Here is a 20,366-nt window from a genome sequence, read left to right on the forward strand (position 1 = left end):
TTGTAATGGGGATTTTAGCGTTCACCTGCGGTGTTGTGAAATAACTATTGCCCAAGGAGCTTTGAGAAACAGTGCGAGAACTGTGCCTCTGCTTATCATTTGAACAAAGAGCGAGAAAAAATATGCAGAAAGAGCCTTTGCATGTAAAAACACTGGAAAATATTATTAGCTACTTAATTACTGCTAACTAAGATCCATGTTGACAGCACTGCTTTTGTGTTTCTTGGATCCAATCCTGGAAGCAAACGAGTAACCGCCAGCAGACAGGCACCGAATGCTGCCCGATGCGCTGCCCATCGCTGGCACTGGGGCTGTGATGGCAGGGCCCGGCTGAGCGGCCTGAACTGAGGCCTGGTGGTTTTGAATTCCCCCACCTGAGAGGGGAGCGGTGTGTGGTGTGGGGATGGCGGCGTGTTGGCTGTGGAAGTTTGGCTGCAGTTTGCCCTGCCTTCAGCTGGGTGCCCCACTGGCACGGGGTGGGATGTGGGGGGCCCCACGTCCCACTTTGGATCTCCAGAAGACAACTGTTGCCTGGCCAGAAACCAGCAAATGGAAGGGCTGAGGATTTAGTGCTTAAGTGAAACCTCCAGCGGCCGGGAGCACAGCGGTTATATCACAGGTGATTAGCCCCATTGCTCCACTCCGTGCTCCACGCCTGCTCAGGCAGCCAGGGTAGGCCGCGGCGGGCAGGTGTGGGGCGGCGGCGGCGGCTCGGCCCGGGGGAGCGACATGCGGAGTGAGTGAGCGGGCCGGAGCCGAGAGCGGGCCGCTAGGCGCGGAGTCGCTGCCCGGAGGTTCCCCCCGCCGCCGGGCCGGGCCGGGCGGGGCAGCCCCTGGGGCGAAGGGCGGGGAACCCCGCAGAGGGGCGGGGCGGGCTGACAGGTGTGCGCGCGCGCAGGGTTCCTCTGGCACCTCCCTCCTCAACCCGCCTCCCTCCTCATGAATATGCAAATATGGGTATAATTCGCAGCCAATGGCGTGCGCGCTGGTCACATGGTGCTGGTGGAACCTCAGGGAAGAGAAGTTGAGTCTCGGCGAACACAGCAGCTCAGTAACGCGCCGCAGCCGGAGCGAGCGGAGCCGGGGCGGGCGGACAGGCGGCGGCCGGGGGCGGTGAGCCGCTGCCCGCTCCCTCCTCCCCGCAGGGTGCCCGGCGGGCCGGCGCTCTGCCTGGACCATGCCGATCCTCCTCTTCCTCATAGACACGTCCGCCTCCATGAACCAGCGGGCGTATCTAGGCACCAGCTACCTGGACATTGCCAAGGGCGCCGTGGAGATCTTCATGAAGGTGAGTGCGGGGCCGGGCGCCGCCGCCCTCGTCCGCCCCGTCCGCCCGCTCACGCCGTTTCTCTCCGCTCTCTCCGCAGCTGCGGGCCCGGGACCCGGCCAGCCGCGGCGACAGGTACATGCTGGTTACCTTCGACGAGCCGCCCTACTGCATCAAGGTAACCGAGCCCCCTCCCCGCCGCCCTGCGCCGCCGTCCCGGCCCCGCCGCGGAGCCGCCCGTCGCGCGGAGGCGGCGCGGCGCGGCCCCGGCCGACCCGGCGGCGGCGGCAGCGGCCGGTGAAGATGGCGGACATTTTGCTTTTGTATGGAGGAGAGAGGCTGAGGGCGCTGCTGAGATGGAGGAGGGGGGGGGGAGGAGACGTACGCGGCGCGATTCACCGCCCCGCCGCGCTCCGCCTCCCTGGCCGTTGCCCACCCGCCCGCCCTCCGTAAGGCGGTGGCTCCCGCGGGGCCGCGCCGCACGGCGCCGCCGCGCAGCCCCGAGCGCGGCACGAGGGCGGCCCCGGCAGCGGCCTCGGTCAGCGCGGGGCCGCGCACGGCGCTGCCGCCTCCTCCCGTCTGGCTGCGGCCGCGGGGATGGAGCGAGAGGGGCCGCGTGCCGGGCCTGCCGCGCGGCGGGCTGCGCTGCGCTGTCGGCTGCGCCACGAGGTCGCGGCCGGAGGGAAAGCGGCGGTGAGGCCGTTCGGTGGCGCGGCCTCGGCATCGCGGATGAAAGCGTCAAAGTCGCATTTCGAGCGCTCACAGCGTGCTGCGGAGAACGTCTGTGCCGTGGTGGGGTTAGGATTCTCCTACGCAACCCCCCGTCAGGGCCGTGGTTACCACAAACAGAGCGGCAGGCACGCAGGAATTGCCGCAAAGGCCGGAGAAAACCCTGTGCAAACTCACAGTGGGCTCCTGCCTGCTTCCCCAGCTGGAACTTCCCAAGGAAAAGTTGTGGAAAAAAGCAGTGTTTGATGATTGTGCCCCTGTCCTTTAATGAAGGAACTTATCTCACAATTCCTTTCATCAGCGGTGTATTTACACTGCTAACTTCACCAGGAAACGGAAAGCTTTTATTGTGGTTCATTTATTATGTTATTTTTACATCTTTGCCCTACATTACTTTTACATCTTGCCCTTTTTTTAGAAGAGGGAACAGAAGTAATCATATTTCTGTGACTGGGAACCATTAGTTTTCTGCTGCAAAAGCTTCAGATTTGCCACCACACCTTGGCCTGGCCTGAAAAGTGGCTTTGTATCTTTTTAATCTCTTTAAAAGACATAAGGCACACATGTCTTTTTCCTGATCCGTTTGTGAATGGATGCAAACGTCGAGTGGGCACAAACACCAAGTGTCATACAGACCCAGGGAGCTGAATTTCCTGAGTAAAGGTTCCGTCCTAGTTTTGTGTCAAGTGCTTTAAGGGAAGATCTTAAGACTGGGGGAGATACCTTTCCACAGATGGTTATTTATTAAAAGTGACCCTTCTGGTTGGAGAGCTGTGTGATAATGTGGCAGGTTATTATCACATGCGATGCTCAGATCTGATGGAGAAAATCCTTATGCTTAAAATAATGCACTAATGAACATCTGTGTGCTCAGTTCTAGTAATAATGACTGAAACAAACAGGACTGTGTGATACCTGTTGTCCAGTTAGATAATATTTGCAATACAGTAAATAGCTGAGGGGAAAAAAAAGACACCTTTCAGTTCTTATGCAAATGCCTGACTTTTTTAGATTATATTTCCTTTTAGTATGCTGACTTTCAGATTGGACCCTAACCTTAAAGCATCATTCTCTGAATGGGCTGCCAATCCAATAAATCAATGCTTACCATAGTTAATAGATTGCTTTCTCCTTTCGTTACATCACCACATCACAGCACCCCAGAAATTGCTACGGTTTGGCTGCCGTTCTGTCTCATTCAGCAGAGAGATCTTTACAGCAACACCACCATGCTGCTCCCAGCTGAGGGCACATTCTCAGGTCCTTTACCTGTATTTGTGGTGCCCCTCTGTAGTTCTAACAAGTTATTTGAGGAAAAACTTCAGTCTGGCCCAGGTTCTGTATGTTGGGGCATCCTAAAAAGCACTTCTAAAAGAAGTAAAGCTTAGTTTCTTTCCTAAAGCTGCTGTAGATGGCGTTTCATTAGCTCTGTTGATTTAGAAGAAGGGAAAACAGAGTTGGCAAGTGAATGTATTTTGCAGGTCTGCTTTCCAAGTACGTGCAGTGGCGGCTGGTTCTGTTCAGTGACCGCTTTATCCTCTTTTTTTCTTTATGTAATTTGATTAGTGTGCATCGTAATCTCACAGATAGTTCTTAAGTTTAGCAGTAAAACAACCGAAGGAAATAATCCTGTGGGTTAATTGAGATGAACTGGTTTTGTATAGCTCAGAACTTGTTTACCTGCAGCCTTTGAATATATTAAAACAGCAGCGCTGGTTCATTTTTGGTGGGAAAGCACATCAGGAGAGAACATCGTGCATGTGGTGGCATTTTGCCTAAATGGAAGGCTTCTGCTACAGCACAAATGGTGTGCTAAAATTTGTGCAGTGAGGTGATGTGTCTGGAACTATCCTCAGCGTGGAAGGCCTGAAGTACTTTGAGATGTGACAGCGGGAGCGGTTGTGAGAGGAGCCACAGGGCTGCTGTGAGCCCTCCAGTCAGTTCTCTGACATGAGATTGCTCTGTGAGTGGTGTGGCCCTGCAAAGCTTTGGGGTGGCACGTGTCTGAAGGGACAGGTGTCCCAGGAAGGCAGAGACAGTGAGGTGGAGGGGAAGGGAATCTCTTAAGCACCTTTCACTCGGCAAATGCCTTTGGAGCTGCTTTGCTCTCGCTTGCTGCGTAGCCCCTGGAAGTGCTCAAGGCTGGGCTGGATGGGGCCCCAGGCATCCCGACCTGGTGGGGGGCAGCCAGCTCGTGTGGGGCTTGCAACTGGGTCACCTTTAAGGTGCGTTCTGAACCATCACATTCCACCATGCTGTGATCTGTGGTTGATTCTGTGATCACGTGTAGGCGGTGATTTATGCTGTGGTCATTTGCAAGTGCTACTGCACTATCAAAATTCTCTGCAATTAAAGGCAACTTTGTAATATTATAAAAGCATGCTGTGCATATGCAATGTGTAAACCTGTGTGTATCCAAAGATCTGATCCTGTGCGAGTCATCAGGATGGCTGGCTGTAACTTCTGTTGATCAGTGGGTCACTCTAGAAGGGAAAGAGTATGTTACTTGAAGTAAGAATTGCAGCCTTATGTTTATGCTATAGGTAAGAGACTTTCTAGGTGGAAATTTGTAAGTAGGATACTGTCACGTGTGTCTGCCTCAGTCTAGTGGTGTTTTGTGGCACTGCACTCGGGTTGTCTGTTCTCATGTTGAGTGTTGAGCACACTTGGGGAGCAAATGGTATCTACAGTATAACTTCTTCATATCCAGTAGCAGGTGTCCATTACGACCAAAACACCAGTGCTTTATTTTAGGTATTGAAGGAATGTACACACTTCTGTTTCTAGTTTTATCGGGTGAGAAAAGTGGATTTAAAAACAGTCTTGCTGTCTGGGACGGTGTTTGACATCCTTGGCCTTCTGACTAAGATAAATGTGTTATATGATTCTTTGAATATAGCACAGCCTTGTTTTGAAGCTTGTATTAATGGCTTGTTGGCAGTAGAAGCTTGTTCCTTCCTATCTATGCTTTAACCTGACACTAGTGCTCGTTCAGGATGTGCCAACCTCACCTCCTGAGCAAAAAGTGGTTGATAATGGAATACCAGGTAGGGGAGGGAGGAAAAACAGTCCAAGTATAATACTTACAATTCTGATTTCCTAAAATCCCACAATCTGCAGTTTCTTTGGCTTTTCCTGATTTAATGGTATTAGCAGTGTGGGAAGAGATGGGAAAAGTCCTCTCACCTGCCCTCATTCCGCCAAACTTTTGCTGTTTTCCAGCCATGCAGAAAAGAGGGAAGGAGTTTAAAGCAAGATATCCCAAAATTTCTCTGTAAATGGGTCATGTACTTAAATCTCTACCTAAAAAGAGTTTTGAAAAGGGAAACAAGATTTAGCTCTTTGTTTTCCCAGTGCTGATTTTGTTAAACCTCCCATCCTGCTGTTTGTGGTCTGCTCACGCAGTTGCGAGTGCTGCTCCAGTCCCAGAAACAAACAGTGCTGGTCTTATGCTGGTCTTACGGTCTTCTCAGCTGCAGTGCCCTGTTCCCTAGTGACTGCTATCTTGGGCTCCTGGTATTGATACGGCCTTTCCTCAGTGCTTGAGGAATATTATTTATGACAGAGTCATAGAATTACAGCTTTTGTGTTAGGTTATTGCGTGACTTTGTAATACGACCTTCTGAGCGATTGGGTAACAAGTCAGGGGGCTGGGAGAACTTAAGTTGCATTTACTCTGCTGCGTCTGAAATTATATGTGTTTGCACTGTGTGAGAATTCAGGAGTCAGTTGGGACTGTGCTATAAATAGGCTCCCAGAATCTGGGCCCAGGACTGCGTTCTGTGCTTGTCTGAGACCTGGCTCAACATTCCTGACAGCGTATGGCTGCTCTTTGAAAACCTCCTGTTAGACATGCCTCTTCTTAATAGTTTTAGGTCAGGCTGTTGTTGGTCAGTGGTCCCCTGTGACTTGGAAGAACTGATGGGTTTTCTATACAAAAAGTGTGACTTTTTGCAACTGCAAGTACTGAGTGGTCTGACTTGTCTGGAAAAGGAAATGTGAACAACTGGGAGTGCAGCTGGAGGCTTACCAACAGGCAGAGTGCTTTGGTGCAAAGCAGATTAGCAGCTGGAGGAACACAGGGAAGCTGCTTGTCAGATAGGTGCAAGAGAGGGAAGGAAGGCTGAGGTGGGTGGGAGAGCCCTATCTTTCTCTCCATGTATGCTGTATGCTTAGTGAACTGCTAGCCAAGAGTTTTGGGAGGAGAAAAAAACATTGCAGGATCTAGATTGGAATTGAATGACGTACAGGTAGGCTACATGGTGTGCTATTGACAACTGCTTCAGGAGTCTGTGTTCTGTGCTTATTTACTAGAGAGAGATAACCATTCTTATTTTACTTACTAGCAATTCCTCCTGTGTGTTTTGAGTCATTCATAGCAAGGTTTAATCTGTCTCAGTGCTAGCATATTCCACTGCCTGTGACATACTGAGCAGAGCCAGCCTTGCTATGCAGCTTCTGATGTGCTTGGTTTGGTTTTTGCCATGGAATTTGCCTGTTCTTACAGGTCTGGCTTTCAGGGAGAATGACTGGCAGCTTCAAACCAACGATCACCCTTGCTGTGTTTTAAGCACAGTTAATTTAAGAAGAGGAGCAAACAAAAGTCAGTTATTTAAGGAGCACTTGGGCAAATCCCAGTCGTCTGGTTGTTTTGAGGACGAAACAAAATCCACTTAATACTGTTTGAGAATCCCCCACCAACAGTTCCTACCTCACTTTTCTGTCTGACTGCCTTATCACTTAAATCTTTCAGTGAAGGAAGTGTGCAGTGCATGCACAGAGGCCCAGTTTTTGCTTTTAATTAACCAAATTGAACAAGCAAAGCTGAAGGTGATAAAAGTAGTAGATCTGCATTTTAAGAAGTGCTGTGCATGTCTGCCTACAAAAATCAAAATAATCTTATTGAACACAACTGGTAGGTTGGCCTCACACAGTGAGGTGTTGCAGCTCCCCTCAGCTTACAGAGGTACCGAGTGGGTTCCAGCAGAGAGCAACTTTTAAAAAACACATTCCCTTTCTTGAGAAGCGTCATATTGAGTAGAGGGAAGCTCAGATGTGCTATTAAACATGCATAAACATGCTGGTTTTCCTTCTCCCTATATGGAGTGACTGCTCCTTGCTATCTGCCTTCTATTTGTGACTTGCAGGCAACGTGCTCATACAGGAACCCGTATGACAAGGAGAAGGACTGAACTAAGGAGCTTTCTGCCTAGCAGTGTACCTTTTCCTTTCTTAAAAGCAGTAATATTCAGAGTGGTTCTTCTAAAAGAAAGAAAGAGTTTGCTAGACACTGAAATGAAGGTCCCTTGTTAAAAAAACGAAGGTAATGTAAGATGATCATGTTTTGGAAGACAGTGAATTGAAATAGAAGAAATCTTTTCTGGATGGATGTGATAGGCAAAGCTCTGCTTGGCTGCCACTTAGTTTTGGAACTTAGTTATGTACCAACACAAGCTACCAATCCTTATGAGAAAGGAGAATCTGTGTTGCTGTGTTAATTCTTAATGGAAACGTTCTGAGCCGTTCTGTTTTAACAGGAGTTTGTAACATAAGACTTGTCATCCGAAGTGGGATTCTGCTCCATGCTGTTGATGAGATGTCAAAGGATTGGAATGGAAACCAGTAGCTGTTGTTCATAGCCAGAGTAGTAATTTATTTTTTCATCTTTTTATTTGGTTCTTTATTTGATCTTGGACACATTCAAAGATGTAAGCCCTTAAGACTACAGGATAAACTAGACAAAAGTAGATATGTTTGCACTAAGAAGCTTAACTCATCCTCAGTTGCTTTTATTTTAAAAATAGAAGCTTAAAATGTGTAATCAAACAGTTAAATTGGATCTCCCAGTCTCTCTCCTACTTGAGATCTTCTGCAAGTAGGAAGGTCATGATATACTGATTCCTGTCCTGTGTAATCTTCATTGGTTGCATGCTCCCTGTTGGTTCTGCATGTGTGCCTTTCCATTTTTTGGTTGTGTTTCTGTATGAAGGGCTGGGCCTCGCAGCCTGGCTTGGTGGTGGAGCTAAGAATAGGCAGAACATACTTCTGTGATATCTCGAAAATGAGTATTTATTTTTAACCTTCATGAAAAGCTAATAGTGCTAAATGCTGATTGTCACATAGTGAAGCAATGGAAAAAGGTAATTAAGGCTGCTGACACTGGGGCAGTGTTCGTCCTTGCGTGGTTCTTTGGGAAGGCTTGCCAGGAGGAAGCAGTGACTTGCTGCAGTGGTGCAGGAGTGATGTTCTGAGCCTATTATGGGTAAGACAGATCTTAATGCTATCTCCCGTGGCGTTTTCATACTCCAGATAGTTGCAGTCAAATGGGGGGAAAAAGCTATTTCTGTACTGTGTGAGTTGGAAGGCAGCTTGTGGCCTTGTGGAAGATGGGTGCTTTCGGAGGGGACGGCGGTGCCCTCAGGGCCCTCTCAGAAGATTCTGGATGTCTCCATCCTTCAGTGGTTCTCCTCTTCCTGTATTTTGAACGCTCGTAGTCCTGGCTTTGTTTAATGGCATAAACTACAAAACAAACAAGACAAAGGAAAAGCAAAACAAAACAACCAAACAGGGGAGGAGTTTGTTGTTTTTGTGAATCGTAAATGCAGACTGTTAGTTAAGAAATTCACTCCTGATTTAGCCTTGGAAGCTTTTCTTCCTTCATAAACCACGTTCTTGCAGTGTACTGCTTCATATGTGATTCTTGTGTCTTTACCAACAACAACAGCAAAATGTAATGTGAGTAATTAAAAGTAATCTTTGCATTTTTCTTGTTAATTGAAGAATAATTTTAGAAAACAATTGTATAGTAATCCATTGTAAGTGTAAGCAGCGTGTTTTTCTAGGGTAAAGGTTGTAGTAAAGTGCCAAGGAAAAACATGGTTGTGGATGCTCCATCCCTGCAGGCATTCAAGGCCAGGCTGGATGTGGCTCTGGGCAGCCTGGTCTGCTGGTTGGTGACCCTGCACGTATCAGGGGGGTTGAAGCTAGATGAGCATTGTGGTGCTTTTCAACGCAGGCCAGTCTATGATTATTATTTTTTTAACCAAAGGGCCAGTCTCATGTTTTACCTGGTTACCGTGTTTCTTTTCGTGGGCTCCTATAAGGACTCTGCAGGAAAGCAGCATAGGAAATGTTAAAGATTATTATGGACTACTGAGTCAACTCTACAGAACTCTGCCATCTTGCTTTTTAAAGTTGAAGACAGTTGTTGCTTCAGCCTTGTTTTCTGGGATGCTTTTAAACTCTTGAGAATTAAAACAGCCTGTGTAACATTAGACATCTCCATAAGATGGATGTCATCTAACTCAACTGCAAACCAAGATCTGCAGCGTGGTTGAGTTAAGCTGTTGTGTGTTCTGTCCAGAAGTGAGAGTAATGCATTAGTGCTGGTGTTTGTAGCACGTTAGCTTAGAGCTGGTAAGGGTTTTAAAAACCCCAAAACTAAAAAGAAAAAAACACTTTGCTTAGTGGGAAAATCTGCATCTGTTGAGTCAGGGCACTTGGTTCCTTAAGTTACGCCAGGAGCCCTGGTGGCGCATGCTGGGGCTGTGGGCATGCTGGGCTGGGCTGGCAGCACCCTGAGCAGCAATTTCTGGTGTGAGTGGGGGAAATGCATTGATGAGATGATTTCTGCATTGATTGCTTTGTTTGTTGAGATTCAGAGCAAGCTTGCAAGACGTGTAACGTTTTGGTGAGCCGCACTGGTTTGGCGACGTGCTTTTGGAAGGATTGGGAAGAACGTGAGAATTTTCAGCATGAATGTGGATCATGCTGTGTCATCTCAGCTCTGTGCTGTAAAGCTAGAGGATCGTGAGCAATTCTTCCAGTCCCAACAATGTGTCATGAAGAATCCCTTGTGATGATAGCGCACGCTCTGTAACCTCTTAGCTATTGTCTTTTTTCCTTGTGATTTTTCCAAGTGCTGGCAGCAGGAAGAGGCCAGGAGGACAGAGCAGGGGGGTGGCTGGTGCTGAAAGCAAGTTTGATGGTCTGGAAGAGCAGTGAGCACTAGGAGTCAGTGTGAAGTTTTGTTCAGAACAGCCATTTTTCAGTTGTTCTGCTCTTCCCAGTGTTTTTCAGATTTATTTCTAATGATATTTCTAAAATGGTCCAACAGCAGCGCATAGCATCTTATATCTGTAGTAGGCTCATGTCTGATCTTCACCCTGAAACTCTGCTCCATTTTCTGCTTCCTATGAAAACCTAAAGCTGAACTCCCATGGCTTGCTAACCAATCCTTTTGTCGTTATCCTGCAGTCCTAGTTTGCTTCAGAGGACTTGGGTAGCAGCTGTTTGTGTGTTTTAAACCCTTACCTAAGGCAAGGGGAGACTGGAAGAATGGGGAATGGAAACTAGTAAAATAAGTTATTTATTGTGTGCTGGGGAGTATAACACAGCAGTAGCGGATGCACACAGCTGGCTTGGTCCCATCAACCCTGGATTCTCTTCCCACAGCAGCCCAGCACAATCTGCTGGTGTATCTACAGCAGTGTCCAAGACCAGGGCAGCTCGATTGCACACTGGTTCCTTGCACTCAGTGCCACCCCCTGCCCAGTTGGTTTCAGTCCTGTGTGCTGTGATCACTCGGTGCTGGAGGTATTCTGATCTCATGTCTAAGAGATGGGGTGATGCTGTTCTGTGCCAAGAATGAAAAAGAATGTTGGTTTTACAGGTTTCTTTACTGAGGGCTATGTGATGCTGTACAGTGACAGGATGCTGTGCTGCATAAAAGCGTGCAGGTACTGGGAACCAGAGAAGAGTTAACCTGCAAATAAGGAACAGGCAGAACCTGTGAGCTCTGTTGCCTCAAAGATGAGAGTCCTAAGTATGTAGAGAAGAGTTTTATGTCTGTGAGTGTGTGTTGGAGCCAGCCCTTCTCCTACCTCGTTGGTGCAGGGCAAACAACTGGTGCAAATGAAGTTGGTGGGTGATGTACGTTGGGTGGTGTTGGTTTATTTTAGAGATGTTAAACGTTAAAGTGGTACAGAGTGTTTCCTAGCATAATTAGTACCTCTCATCTGCTGTGCAAGTAGATGTCTGAACATCAGATAAAAGCCAGTGGGAGCAGTGTGGGCGTTCTGTAGCTCTGCAGAAAGGAGGCGGATGGATGGTATTCCCCCTCCTGCCCCCATCAGCAAGATCTGTCATAGTGAAACTGGGGTGTCCAATTCTCAGTATTCATGCTTTGAAAACGAAGACTGTTTTCACTAGAGTTCCTGTCCCTGAGTTACTGAAGCTGGGGTGGGGTAGTCAAGATTACCTGGGAGGGTGTTCCTTTCTGCAGAGGATGTGGAGCCATGTGGGGCTGTGTTCGAAGAGGTGACAACTGAGAAGCAACCTCTGACATCGTAGGGAGTCAAAAAGAGTTCTTTTCCCTAGGGCAGAAATATCTACCTGATTCTTACACATACGTGGACAAATTTGAGTGGTGAGCGCACAGAGTTATCAGTAAACAGAACTTAAGCTTTGGGAGGCAAAATATACATCTGGTTTCCACTTTCTTCTTGTGATACTTCGCAATTCCATACAGAATTGGCTTTAGTTCTCAGCAGTTAGTTTCTTTCTTACCTTATTTGATGTCACTGCCACCCCCCGTGCTGTATGTGAAATGTGAATGCTTGCATTAAAGATGTGGTATCTAAAATCAGGTTAAGGCAGCGTGGCTGGGTTGCAGTACACACATGTTGCATGTTCAGAACTTTGTCATGTGTGACCTGTGTTTTGATATTGCTTTCTTGTGTGATAAATGTAGTGGCTTTTTTGTTCTGCTTGCTTTTTGCTAAAGCGTTTATAGGATGTCATTTCTTGCAATCGAAATGTTTTTCTCTTGCTTCCCCTTTGTCTTGAGGGTCTCTTTAAATTACTGATCCTGAATCAAATTTCCTTTTGCTGCTCAATTCTATTGCTTTTGCTGTTCAGCTTGTCTTGGTTTTGGTTGAGGTAAATAAAAGCTTATTCTTGCTAGGTTTTTGGCCTTGGCATTTGCCTGAATTGTAGGCAGTGTAGGGCTGCCTGCTGACAGGAGGAGCTTTTTGACCTCACCTGCTTTGCGAAGCTGCTGAGATGCTCCCTAAGCCATATGGTGAAACAGAGCAGGGTGTAAATTTGTCTCCAAACTAAGCCACCACAGAGCTGTAGCTGCTTGTCAGGTATGCTGCTTTTTCCCCAGCATGATTTGCTTACAGAGGGTGGCACAGTGCAGCTGACAGTGACAGCACTCCGGACCTCAGGGCTGCATAGGATGGAGTCCAGAATTTGCACTTGAAAATGCAGTCATTTGGTCTCCTACCTCGACACCTCTTGTTGGCACAAGCAAGCAGATTTTTGCTTACAGTACTGCTGCTGCGTTTCCTTTTTTTCTTTTTTTTCTTTTTTTTAATCCAGCTGTCTTTGAAAAGTTGTTTGGTGTGCACAGGAAGGCTAAAATGACCTTGTGTAAACCACCAAAGGACAGCATAGAAGTGTAGTGCCAAGGTGATGACTGCTCAGATTGCTATGAATTTTATGCCCAACATTTATTAAGTAGGGATGGAATATTGAAGGTAGTGGGAGTTTGTTTAGAATTGCTTCGTGTACAGCTAAAATAACTGATGTTTAGTTCTGACTTAAAGCTTACTGACCTGTAGAGGACATGTAGTTCTTGTAGGTTTGTTTGTGTTTGGTCCTCTTAACATTTGGATGTCTGACGGCTGTTTTTTCTCTTTCTTTTTAATTGCTCCTGACCATTTCAGCAATAGTGCTCCATAACACAGTGCTTTTCTTTTTTCCCTCAAAGTGGCATTACTGGGCGTATTTTGAGTTTAGGGAGGATTATTATTTAATCACTTTAAAGTGCTTTGTTGAACTCGTAATGCGTATGCTCCATGTTATAAACTTGACTCTGCATTTTGCCATGAGAATGATTCTGCTGCATAAATGGAGAGGAGAAAATACAGCTTCTTGGCCTTGAGCTTCTGTCCTCAGAGTTTGTGTTTAATTATATACATTGAGCAGACTATTTCTTGCAAATCCATTTAACAGAAGACCTTCTTGTCATTAAGTTTGGTCTTTCTAATTAAAACAAACAGATCACAACAAAACCAAAACGAAGCATATCCTTATTTTGAGGTTAAATTGGAGAATGTAGCATGTTAACTAATCTTTATTTAAAACTAGGTGTGAAATTAGGAAATGTTGGATTTGCTGCCCTTGAACCTGGCTTTTCCCATGAGGCACAACTGATTGTGTAGCTGCTGTTACAGACTGGATCATTGAGGGATTCACTGAATTGACACACAGTTTTTTGTGGTTGCTCACTTCCAGCAGTTTCCTCCCAGTTTTTGGGTGGAGAAGCACTCCCTGTTGGTAGAGAGCTCGTTCTGAACAACAGAGCAAGTGATTTGAAGCATTGGAATGGCTGGTTAGGGTGTAACGTGTGTTCTGATGGCTCACATAACATTTGTGGTGTGATGCGTGTAGACGCAGCATGCGGTGCTGTGCTGCAGCATTTTTAGGGGGTGGCTCTGAGGATGCCTCATACTGAACAGCTCTGGAGGTTTGGAATCCTCTGTGCTCTTTGAGCTGAGCTACTCAAAGCATTCACCTTCACATCCTTGCCATGAGAGCCCTTTGGGCAGGGAGAGCAGCAGGTGAGCAGAACCAGACCGTGGCATCTCTGGGAGTTTTCCTGATGCTTCAGTTCCTGTGCTTTGTTAGTTGTGCATTTTTGTTAATGTATTAGTTTTGCTTACGTTACTTTCTTGTTCTGAAGGGAAGAAGATCTAGCACAGGCCTGAGAATTCAGCTGAGACAGTGATCTTCTCATCTCCTCCCTTTTTATTCTGTTCTTAAATTGGTTTATGACTCCTAGCTCGTTGTCTTTTTGCCATCTACCCAATCCATAGCATGTTCTAGAAATTAGCAGTGGGATGTAACTGTTCAAAAAAAACAGGAAAATCCTGTCCTTTTAGGCTCTTGCACAACATGGAGTAGAGAGCAGTGGTTCCTGCTGAGCCTGGTGCACCAGGGAGGAGATAACCTGGGAGCAGCAGCAGCGGGGCAGTAGCAGTCCTTGTAGGAGTCTTTTCTTGTACTCTTGATTTCTTGGAGGAAGAATGAAAAGAAGCTGGCAGTATCACATTGTATATTTCCATATGTTTTAGATCAGGTTCTGCAGCTGTGTGTTAGGTAAATGTAGCATGTAAGTGATGCATCATATTGATTAATGAGGAATACAGTCTTTTTTTGCTTTTTTTTTTGTTTTTGTTAGGAAGGGGGATTAATGACAACTCGCAGTTGATTCAAGCTTGTTGCAAAACCAAGACTTAAAAAACTTTTCTTTGTTGTTTTATCTAACAGGCTGGATGGAAAGAAAATCATGCAACGTTTATGAATGAACTGAAAAATCTGCAGGCGTCAGGACTGACAACCCTTGGTCAGGCACTCAGATCATCTTTTGACTTGTTAAATCTCAATAGATTAGTGTCTGGAATAGACAACTATGGACAGGTAACAAATCTGTCTCTAGTCTTCCTTTTTCTCTGTGTGCTTCTAAACTATGATAGGGAGGGGTTTTGATGGTTTAAGTGTATCTTTGTGGGTTTTTTTTTCCCTATTTTTCAGTATTCTACTGGATAATTATATGTTAAAACTTGACAGATCTGATTTTCTTTCTTACTGCATGTTCTGATCATACCATGAGATACCATGATAATATCTTTTTTTTTTTTTTTCTGGTGGAACTTCAAAGGAGTAGTATAAATAACTCAATCTGTAGTGGGCAGTTGCTGCTTTACAACATGTACACTGGATGGCAGCAAATTTAATTTTCAGTTTTATTTTATCAGTAGTTATCATTCTGTCTTTCTCCTTTCTCACATTTGGAAGATTCAGTTAAAAATACTCAGTTTTTGCCCCGCTGTCATCGTGCAATGATGACTTCACTGAGTTATTATGAATTTATGTCATGCTTCTGTGGAATAGAAAAGTTTGAAGTTATTACTGGAAGAAAAGGACGAGTAATTCTAAAAATGTGTTCAGTGAGTGTCTGTGCACATGCAGTTTGTAAGTAGCTCTGCGTGGCTCCGTGCCTGCTGGAAGAGAACTTCTGGTTTGATGAATCGTTCGTCTTATTGCTTATTTCACGATGACAAAAGTATTATTCTACAACTGAATGTCCTGTGCTTTTGTTTCTAGGGAAGGAATCCATTTTTTCTTGAGCCATCTATTTTGATTACCATCACAGATGGAAACAAACTGACGAACACGGCTGGAGTTCAGGAGGAGGTAAACTGACATTAAATTCTTTCGAGTTATGATCTTACAAGTTGGTGCTGTGTTGAGGTGAATATTTCTTGTGCTTTTATTGCTGCAAAAAGTGCTTCTGTTTCATCAGCTTGTTCTACATAGCAAGGAAGCTGGATTGCTGTCATTGCTCAGCCCTCAATTTCATAGCCCATGTGGATTTCCAGACTGTAACTTCAGATAAACTAGTGCATAGAAGAGAAATGGGGTCCTTTACAGAGGAATAGGTGTTACGTTTTCAGATGGCTTGTCAAATATTGAAAACTTTCTTAAATCTTTCTTTACCAGCTTCATCTTCCTTTGAATTCTCCTTTGCCTGGAAGTGAACTAACCAAAGAACCATTTCGTTGGGATCAAAGACTGTTTGCTCTAGTGCTGCGTTTGCCAGGAGCTGCATCTGTTGAACCAGAGCAGCTTGGGAGTGTGCCTACTGATGAATCTGCTATCACACAGATGTGCGAAGTTACAGGAGGTACCTGGATATTACTTTGCTCTGATTTACATTTGGCATTTGCCTTAAAACATGTATTGGATTCATTTTTGCTTTAGCTTTTCTCTCACTCAGGATTACTCAGTGTCTGCCTGAGTCTTTGTGGTTCTCTTTGAGCTTAGTTTCCTGCAGCATGGGAGAACTTTCTTTGTCACATTCCAGTTTCAGATGTACTGGATGTGGGAGTGTTTTCTCAGTGCACCAGTGCAGGAAGGATTGAAAATGTCTTAGATTGTCCTTCCAGGGGTTGGCTCTGCTCACTCATGAGGTTGTTATTTACAAGCATGAATGTTGAGTTGTGAGGAAGAGGTGTTACTTAATGGGATGTTAATTCTGCTGAACGGCTGATAAACTAATATTGAACCTTAAAATAATTGATTTTGGACTTTGTTCTTCAAGATCTTTCAGAATTTTTGTTAAATTGGTTCTTGACAAAATGTTGCATGGGAGGGGAGGTTTGGGTTTGTGTTGGTGTTGGTTAGATTTCAATAGACAAATTGTACAGACTTTGTAAAATCAGAATTTGTTGAGGGCCTTGTAAACTTGGTCTTATTCCAGCCTGATTTAGCCTTAATGGCTTTTCTTATAAAGAATTAAAATCTGAGCTGTTTTTTTTTCCTTTGGTTTTATTGCACTTGTAAAGCATTTTGCATCAGTTTCTACTAAGCTTGCTGCTGTTATGTTTGATAAAGCTGAAAGCCTTGGCAGTGTGACTTCATATAACAAAATATCTTCCTTAATTTACACAGGGAGAATAGGAAAGCTTTGAGTGATCTGAATGTTCTCTTGTAGGTCGTTCTTACTGTGTTCGGACACAAAGAATGTTGAACCAGTGTTTAGAATCTCTAGTTCAAAAAGTCCAAAGTGGAGTTGTTATTAACTTTGAAAAGTCAGGACCAGATCCAGCTCCTATTGGAGAAGGTACAGTAACTGTTTTTTCTACTAATGTTTTTTAAAAAGTGTTCTGTGTGCATGCAAATGTCCTTAAGTGTCTTCAGTTTCCTGCTAACTTTTCACCACTGTGTACAGGATTTCTCAGAGGCCTAATATAATCTAAAAAAAAGTGATTAAACTGTAAAGTTTCAGTGGGCGAGCTCTGGTTTCTCTTTAAATATTCCAGATCACAGTGGATGCACTTTTTGTAACTTTTGAGTTGTGTTTGTTTAGTCTTGTCTTTGCTATATTGTTCCCAGTATTAGTTTGGTCCTTGGTGGGTTGAACAAGTGCTGTATGTTTCTATGGATTTGAGTGGATAACCTTCCTGCTTGCCAGCTCTCCTGTCACTTTCTTCACCTCTTTTTTTGGAGGCTGAAGGAAGCAACAGAGGGAAGTGAGTATTTAATGAAAGTGCTAAATATTGAATTAGTGCTGTCAAAATTTGTGTATGAATGAAATAAATTCAGGAGTATTTGAGTCATACTGTTAACCGATCACAAACTCTTGAATGTTCCTTGCTGCAAGTGAAAAACTCTGTGCTAAGAACAAGGAATTGATCTGCCAGCTGCAAGTGAAGTGTACAACCAAATAGGAAAATGCATCCTTAACGTGGAACAGGCTTTCAGCTTTGCAGAATTCATGGCTGGAAAGGAGAGAGCTGTGACCAGTTTGTACTTAGAAAATAAGGGTGTTGCTGGAATGTCAGAAGCACGATAGCTTTTAGGATCCCCAGGGCATCCCAGCATAGCCTGTTTTTAACTCTGTTTTCATTACTTGTTTTTAATCACTTTTTTCTTGCTTTATACATTTTTTTTTCTCCTTTTGCTTAATAAATATCATTTGATTGGAAGTATGCTCAAGGCTTTCCTGTAGGGCCATGCAGGACAGCACCTCAGCAGATTCTTGGGTCTCTGTTGGCTCTCCTGTGGCAAAACAGCTGGTGAAATTGTTTTTTTTCCTTTTGTCACATTTTAAGTGGTGATGTACTGTGAATACATATGCATGAAGATGCTTATGAGAACTTCTGCCTTTACATAAATTGAGGAAGTCCTCAACTAGAGAGAAATGTGGTGTTCACCAAAGCTGTAGGGTCACTGTGTATATAGTGCAGAGGAGCAAAAAGTGCTGGCAGACTGAAAGGCACGGTGTGATTGGCCAGCTGTCGAAAGCAGGTCAGTTTAGTAAACTCAAACAATGCTAAGATTCATTAGAAAGGTGATTTCTTTTGTGCTGTATGAATTGGAGAGCAGCCTGAAAAACTGTTCTGAGATGCTGTGCTGCTTCAAAGCTCTTTGCAGTCAGGGTGGAGGGAACTCTGTGCTAGTATGCTACAGCAGGCTGGCAGATAACACTGCTTTTTCCAGGAAGTGGAGATGAAGTGTTCTCTGACTGCTTTCTCATTAAGAATGTGACAAAAGCTGCTCCTGCCAGATGCATTTGACTTTTCCATGAAACTTTTCTCCACTTTCAGTTTCCATGAGTGGTGACATCAGTCAGTGAGCTTTGCATCCCATGGAGAAAGACTGTAAATGCAAACTGTCTGTCTTTACAGGTGCAGCAGAACTAAAATGAAAGACTTGCTATTGCTTATCAGATGTGTGTCCAAGTACTGATCTTAGACAAATAGCATTTTTCATAACATGAAAGTGCCCTGCTGCACTAATTACCTAATTGTTATGCCACTGGTGTGGAAGGATAGATGGACAAATGTTACCAATTTTTTCTCAGATTATGCTGTTTTACACTTAATGTAGCTTTTTTCAACCACTGATGTAAAGATCTGTGTCTTTGAAAGAGTTGTGATGAAGCACCTTATTGGTTACTAATACAGAAATTTTGCTGGGAGACAAATGCATGCCATGTAGCTTTTTATTTTCTTTTTTTGTTGTTATTTTGCTTTGTTTAAATTTTAGATGGACTTGTTGATTCATCCAGGCCCATCAATTCATTTGCTTCTCAACCGTGGCATAGTTGTCATAAACTCATTTATGTACGGCCTAACCCCAAAACTGGTGTTCCTGTTGGGCATTGGCCAATCCCAGAATCTTTTTGGCCTGATCAGAATTCACCAACACTGGTAAGTCAATAAGAACTGAAAACAAGGATTCTGCACCTAATTAAACGGATTGAAAATGAATACAATTTTTTTCTTACGTTCTCTGTTTGCTAACATGATCTGACTTCACTTTAAAAGGGTAGTTAACATTCTTTTTAACACAGAACAATATCATGGAGATGATCTATGCTGTTACTTTCTATTTGAAAGTTTTACTTCTATATATAGTTGGATACTTTGGTAAAGCTTTGAAAAGATTGTAGAATTGATCTACAAATTACCTTATACACCACAGCTTTTAGTTGGAAGCTTTGTAAAATGCATTTTGGGTGGAACAGGGAGCATTTGTTGTTGATGAGGATAGATTGACCTGTTTATTTTTTTTCTGGTTAGCAGTACTTCATGTACGACCTCTTCTTTCTCTACCAGAAAGAATTAAACTGAAATAGAAAAGCTACCCATTCAAAAAATAAGATAAAAACAGCATTAACTTTACCCTTTCCCACTAGAATGATCATGCATTTGGCTTGCCTTACTAGCCTCTCTTGTTAGGCATGATCTGTGTCTGCACTTTGCAAGTGGGCTCAGTGCTGTTTCCTCCCCACCACCCGTGGCTCAAGGGGAAAAGAAATCAAACTCAGCAGGGAATATCTTGAGAATATTGTTTGTGAAGTGAGTGGTTTATAACCTGTAATTCCGTGAGAACAGCAAGCTGGAAAGAGGAATTGAAAGTTTTCTTCAAACATAACTGTGATAGGGGTTGAACAGCATGGAGACTTTTAAGTATCAAGATAAATGGTTGGATGTTAACCATATTTTTCTCTTGTTGGGGAGCAATGTCTGTGTGTTTAAGCTGGAGAAATGCTTAATATTCTGTTGTAGGAGCATGTCTCCTTTTTGAAGGAAACTGGAGCAGGAGTGTTCAAGCTGAAAAGATAGTGAAATGTATATTTATGAATTTTTTCTTTCCCAAAGAATTAATTTGCTTTTAACTGTAAGTACCAGATAACAGATATGTTGTATTTCTCCCTTCCTTTTAGCCTCCACGCACAGCTCACCCTGTTGTGAGGTTCTCCTGTGTTGATTGTGAGCCAATGGTAATAGACAAGCTTCCTTTTGACAAGTATGAGCTTGAACCTTCACCCTTAACGCAATACATCTTGGAACGAAAGTCTCCCCATACCTGCTGGCAGGTATTTGCCCTTTATTTGATTCTAGAAACATAATGAGTACCCTAAAGTGACTGTACCTTAGTTTTTGTAGGCCTGGAGGTTTTGGGGCCTGGTGTCAGACTGCACTTGATTGGAAGAAGCTTGTCAAGGTTTCCCTTACCTTCTTTCTAATGAATTATGAAAAGCTAGAGTGAATGTTTCCTCTACAGGTTTTGTAATCTCATTTGATTCTGTTTCTAGGTCCCTTTCATTTTGCTGAGAAATGTGTCCCTCAAGCTCCATTCTTGGCTATCTTGCAATTCTCTGTAGGCTTTCATTTGCTTTTGGGAAAACCTAGTGCTTGTTTGCATCGTAGTTTCAGATGTTGATTAGGTAATGATTTCCACTAAGTAATTGAAACTGCTGGTGGGAGTCGAATGGAAGCTGTTGATTTTA

The 20,366-nt window shown here is 44.3% G+C and overlaps 1 protein-coding gene across 6 annotated transcripts in view; it reads left to right on the top strand.

Moving 5' to 3' along the window:
- The first annotated feature begins 881 nt into the window (after positions 1 to 881).
- LOC125699549 (integrator complex subunit 6-like) overlaps positions 882 to 20,366 on the top strand; it is a 33,254-nt gene continuing 13,769 nt past the window's right edge. For 3 of the 6 annotated variants that reach the window (XR_007379607.1, XR_007379608.1, XM_048959177.1), the window contains exons 1-8: positions 901 to 1,288; positions 1,368 to 1,445; positions 14,333 to 14,482; positions 15,170 to 15,259; positions 15,566 to 15,749; positions 16,560 to 16,688; positions 18,617 to 18,780; positions 19,800 to 19,952. Coding sequence is in view for 4 of the 6 variants with exons in the window: in XM_048959177.1 (XP_048815134.1) it covers positions 1,178 to 1,288; positions 1,368 to 1,445; positions 14,333 to 14,482; positions 15,170 to 15,259; positions 15,566 to 15,749; positions 16,560 to 16,688; positions 18,617 to 18,780; positions 19,800 to 19,952 (1,059 nt within the window). In the remaining 2 variants the exon portion in view is untranslated. Of the gene's footprint in view, positions 1,289 to 1,367; positions 1,446 to 14,332; positions 14,483 to 15,169; positions 15,260 to 15,565; positions 15,750 to 16,559; positions 16,689 to 18,616; positions 18,781 to 19,799; positions 19,953 to 20,366 lie in introns of all 6 variants that reach the window. The other 3 variants (XM_048959179.1, XM_048959180.1, XM_048959178.1) reach the window with 2 other exon arrangements.

Source organism: Lagopus muta, chromosome 13 (assembly GCF_023343835.1).
Source record: "Lagopus muta isolate bLagMut1 chromosome 13, bLagMut1 primary, whole genome shotgun sequence".
Lineage (NCBI taxonomy): Eukaryota > Metazoa > Chordata > Aves > Galliformes > Phasianidae > Lagopus > Lagopus muta.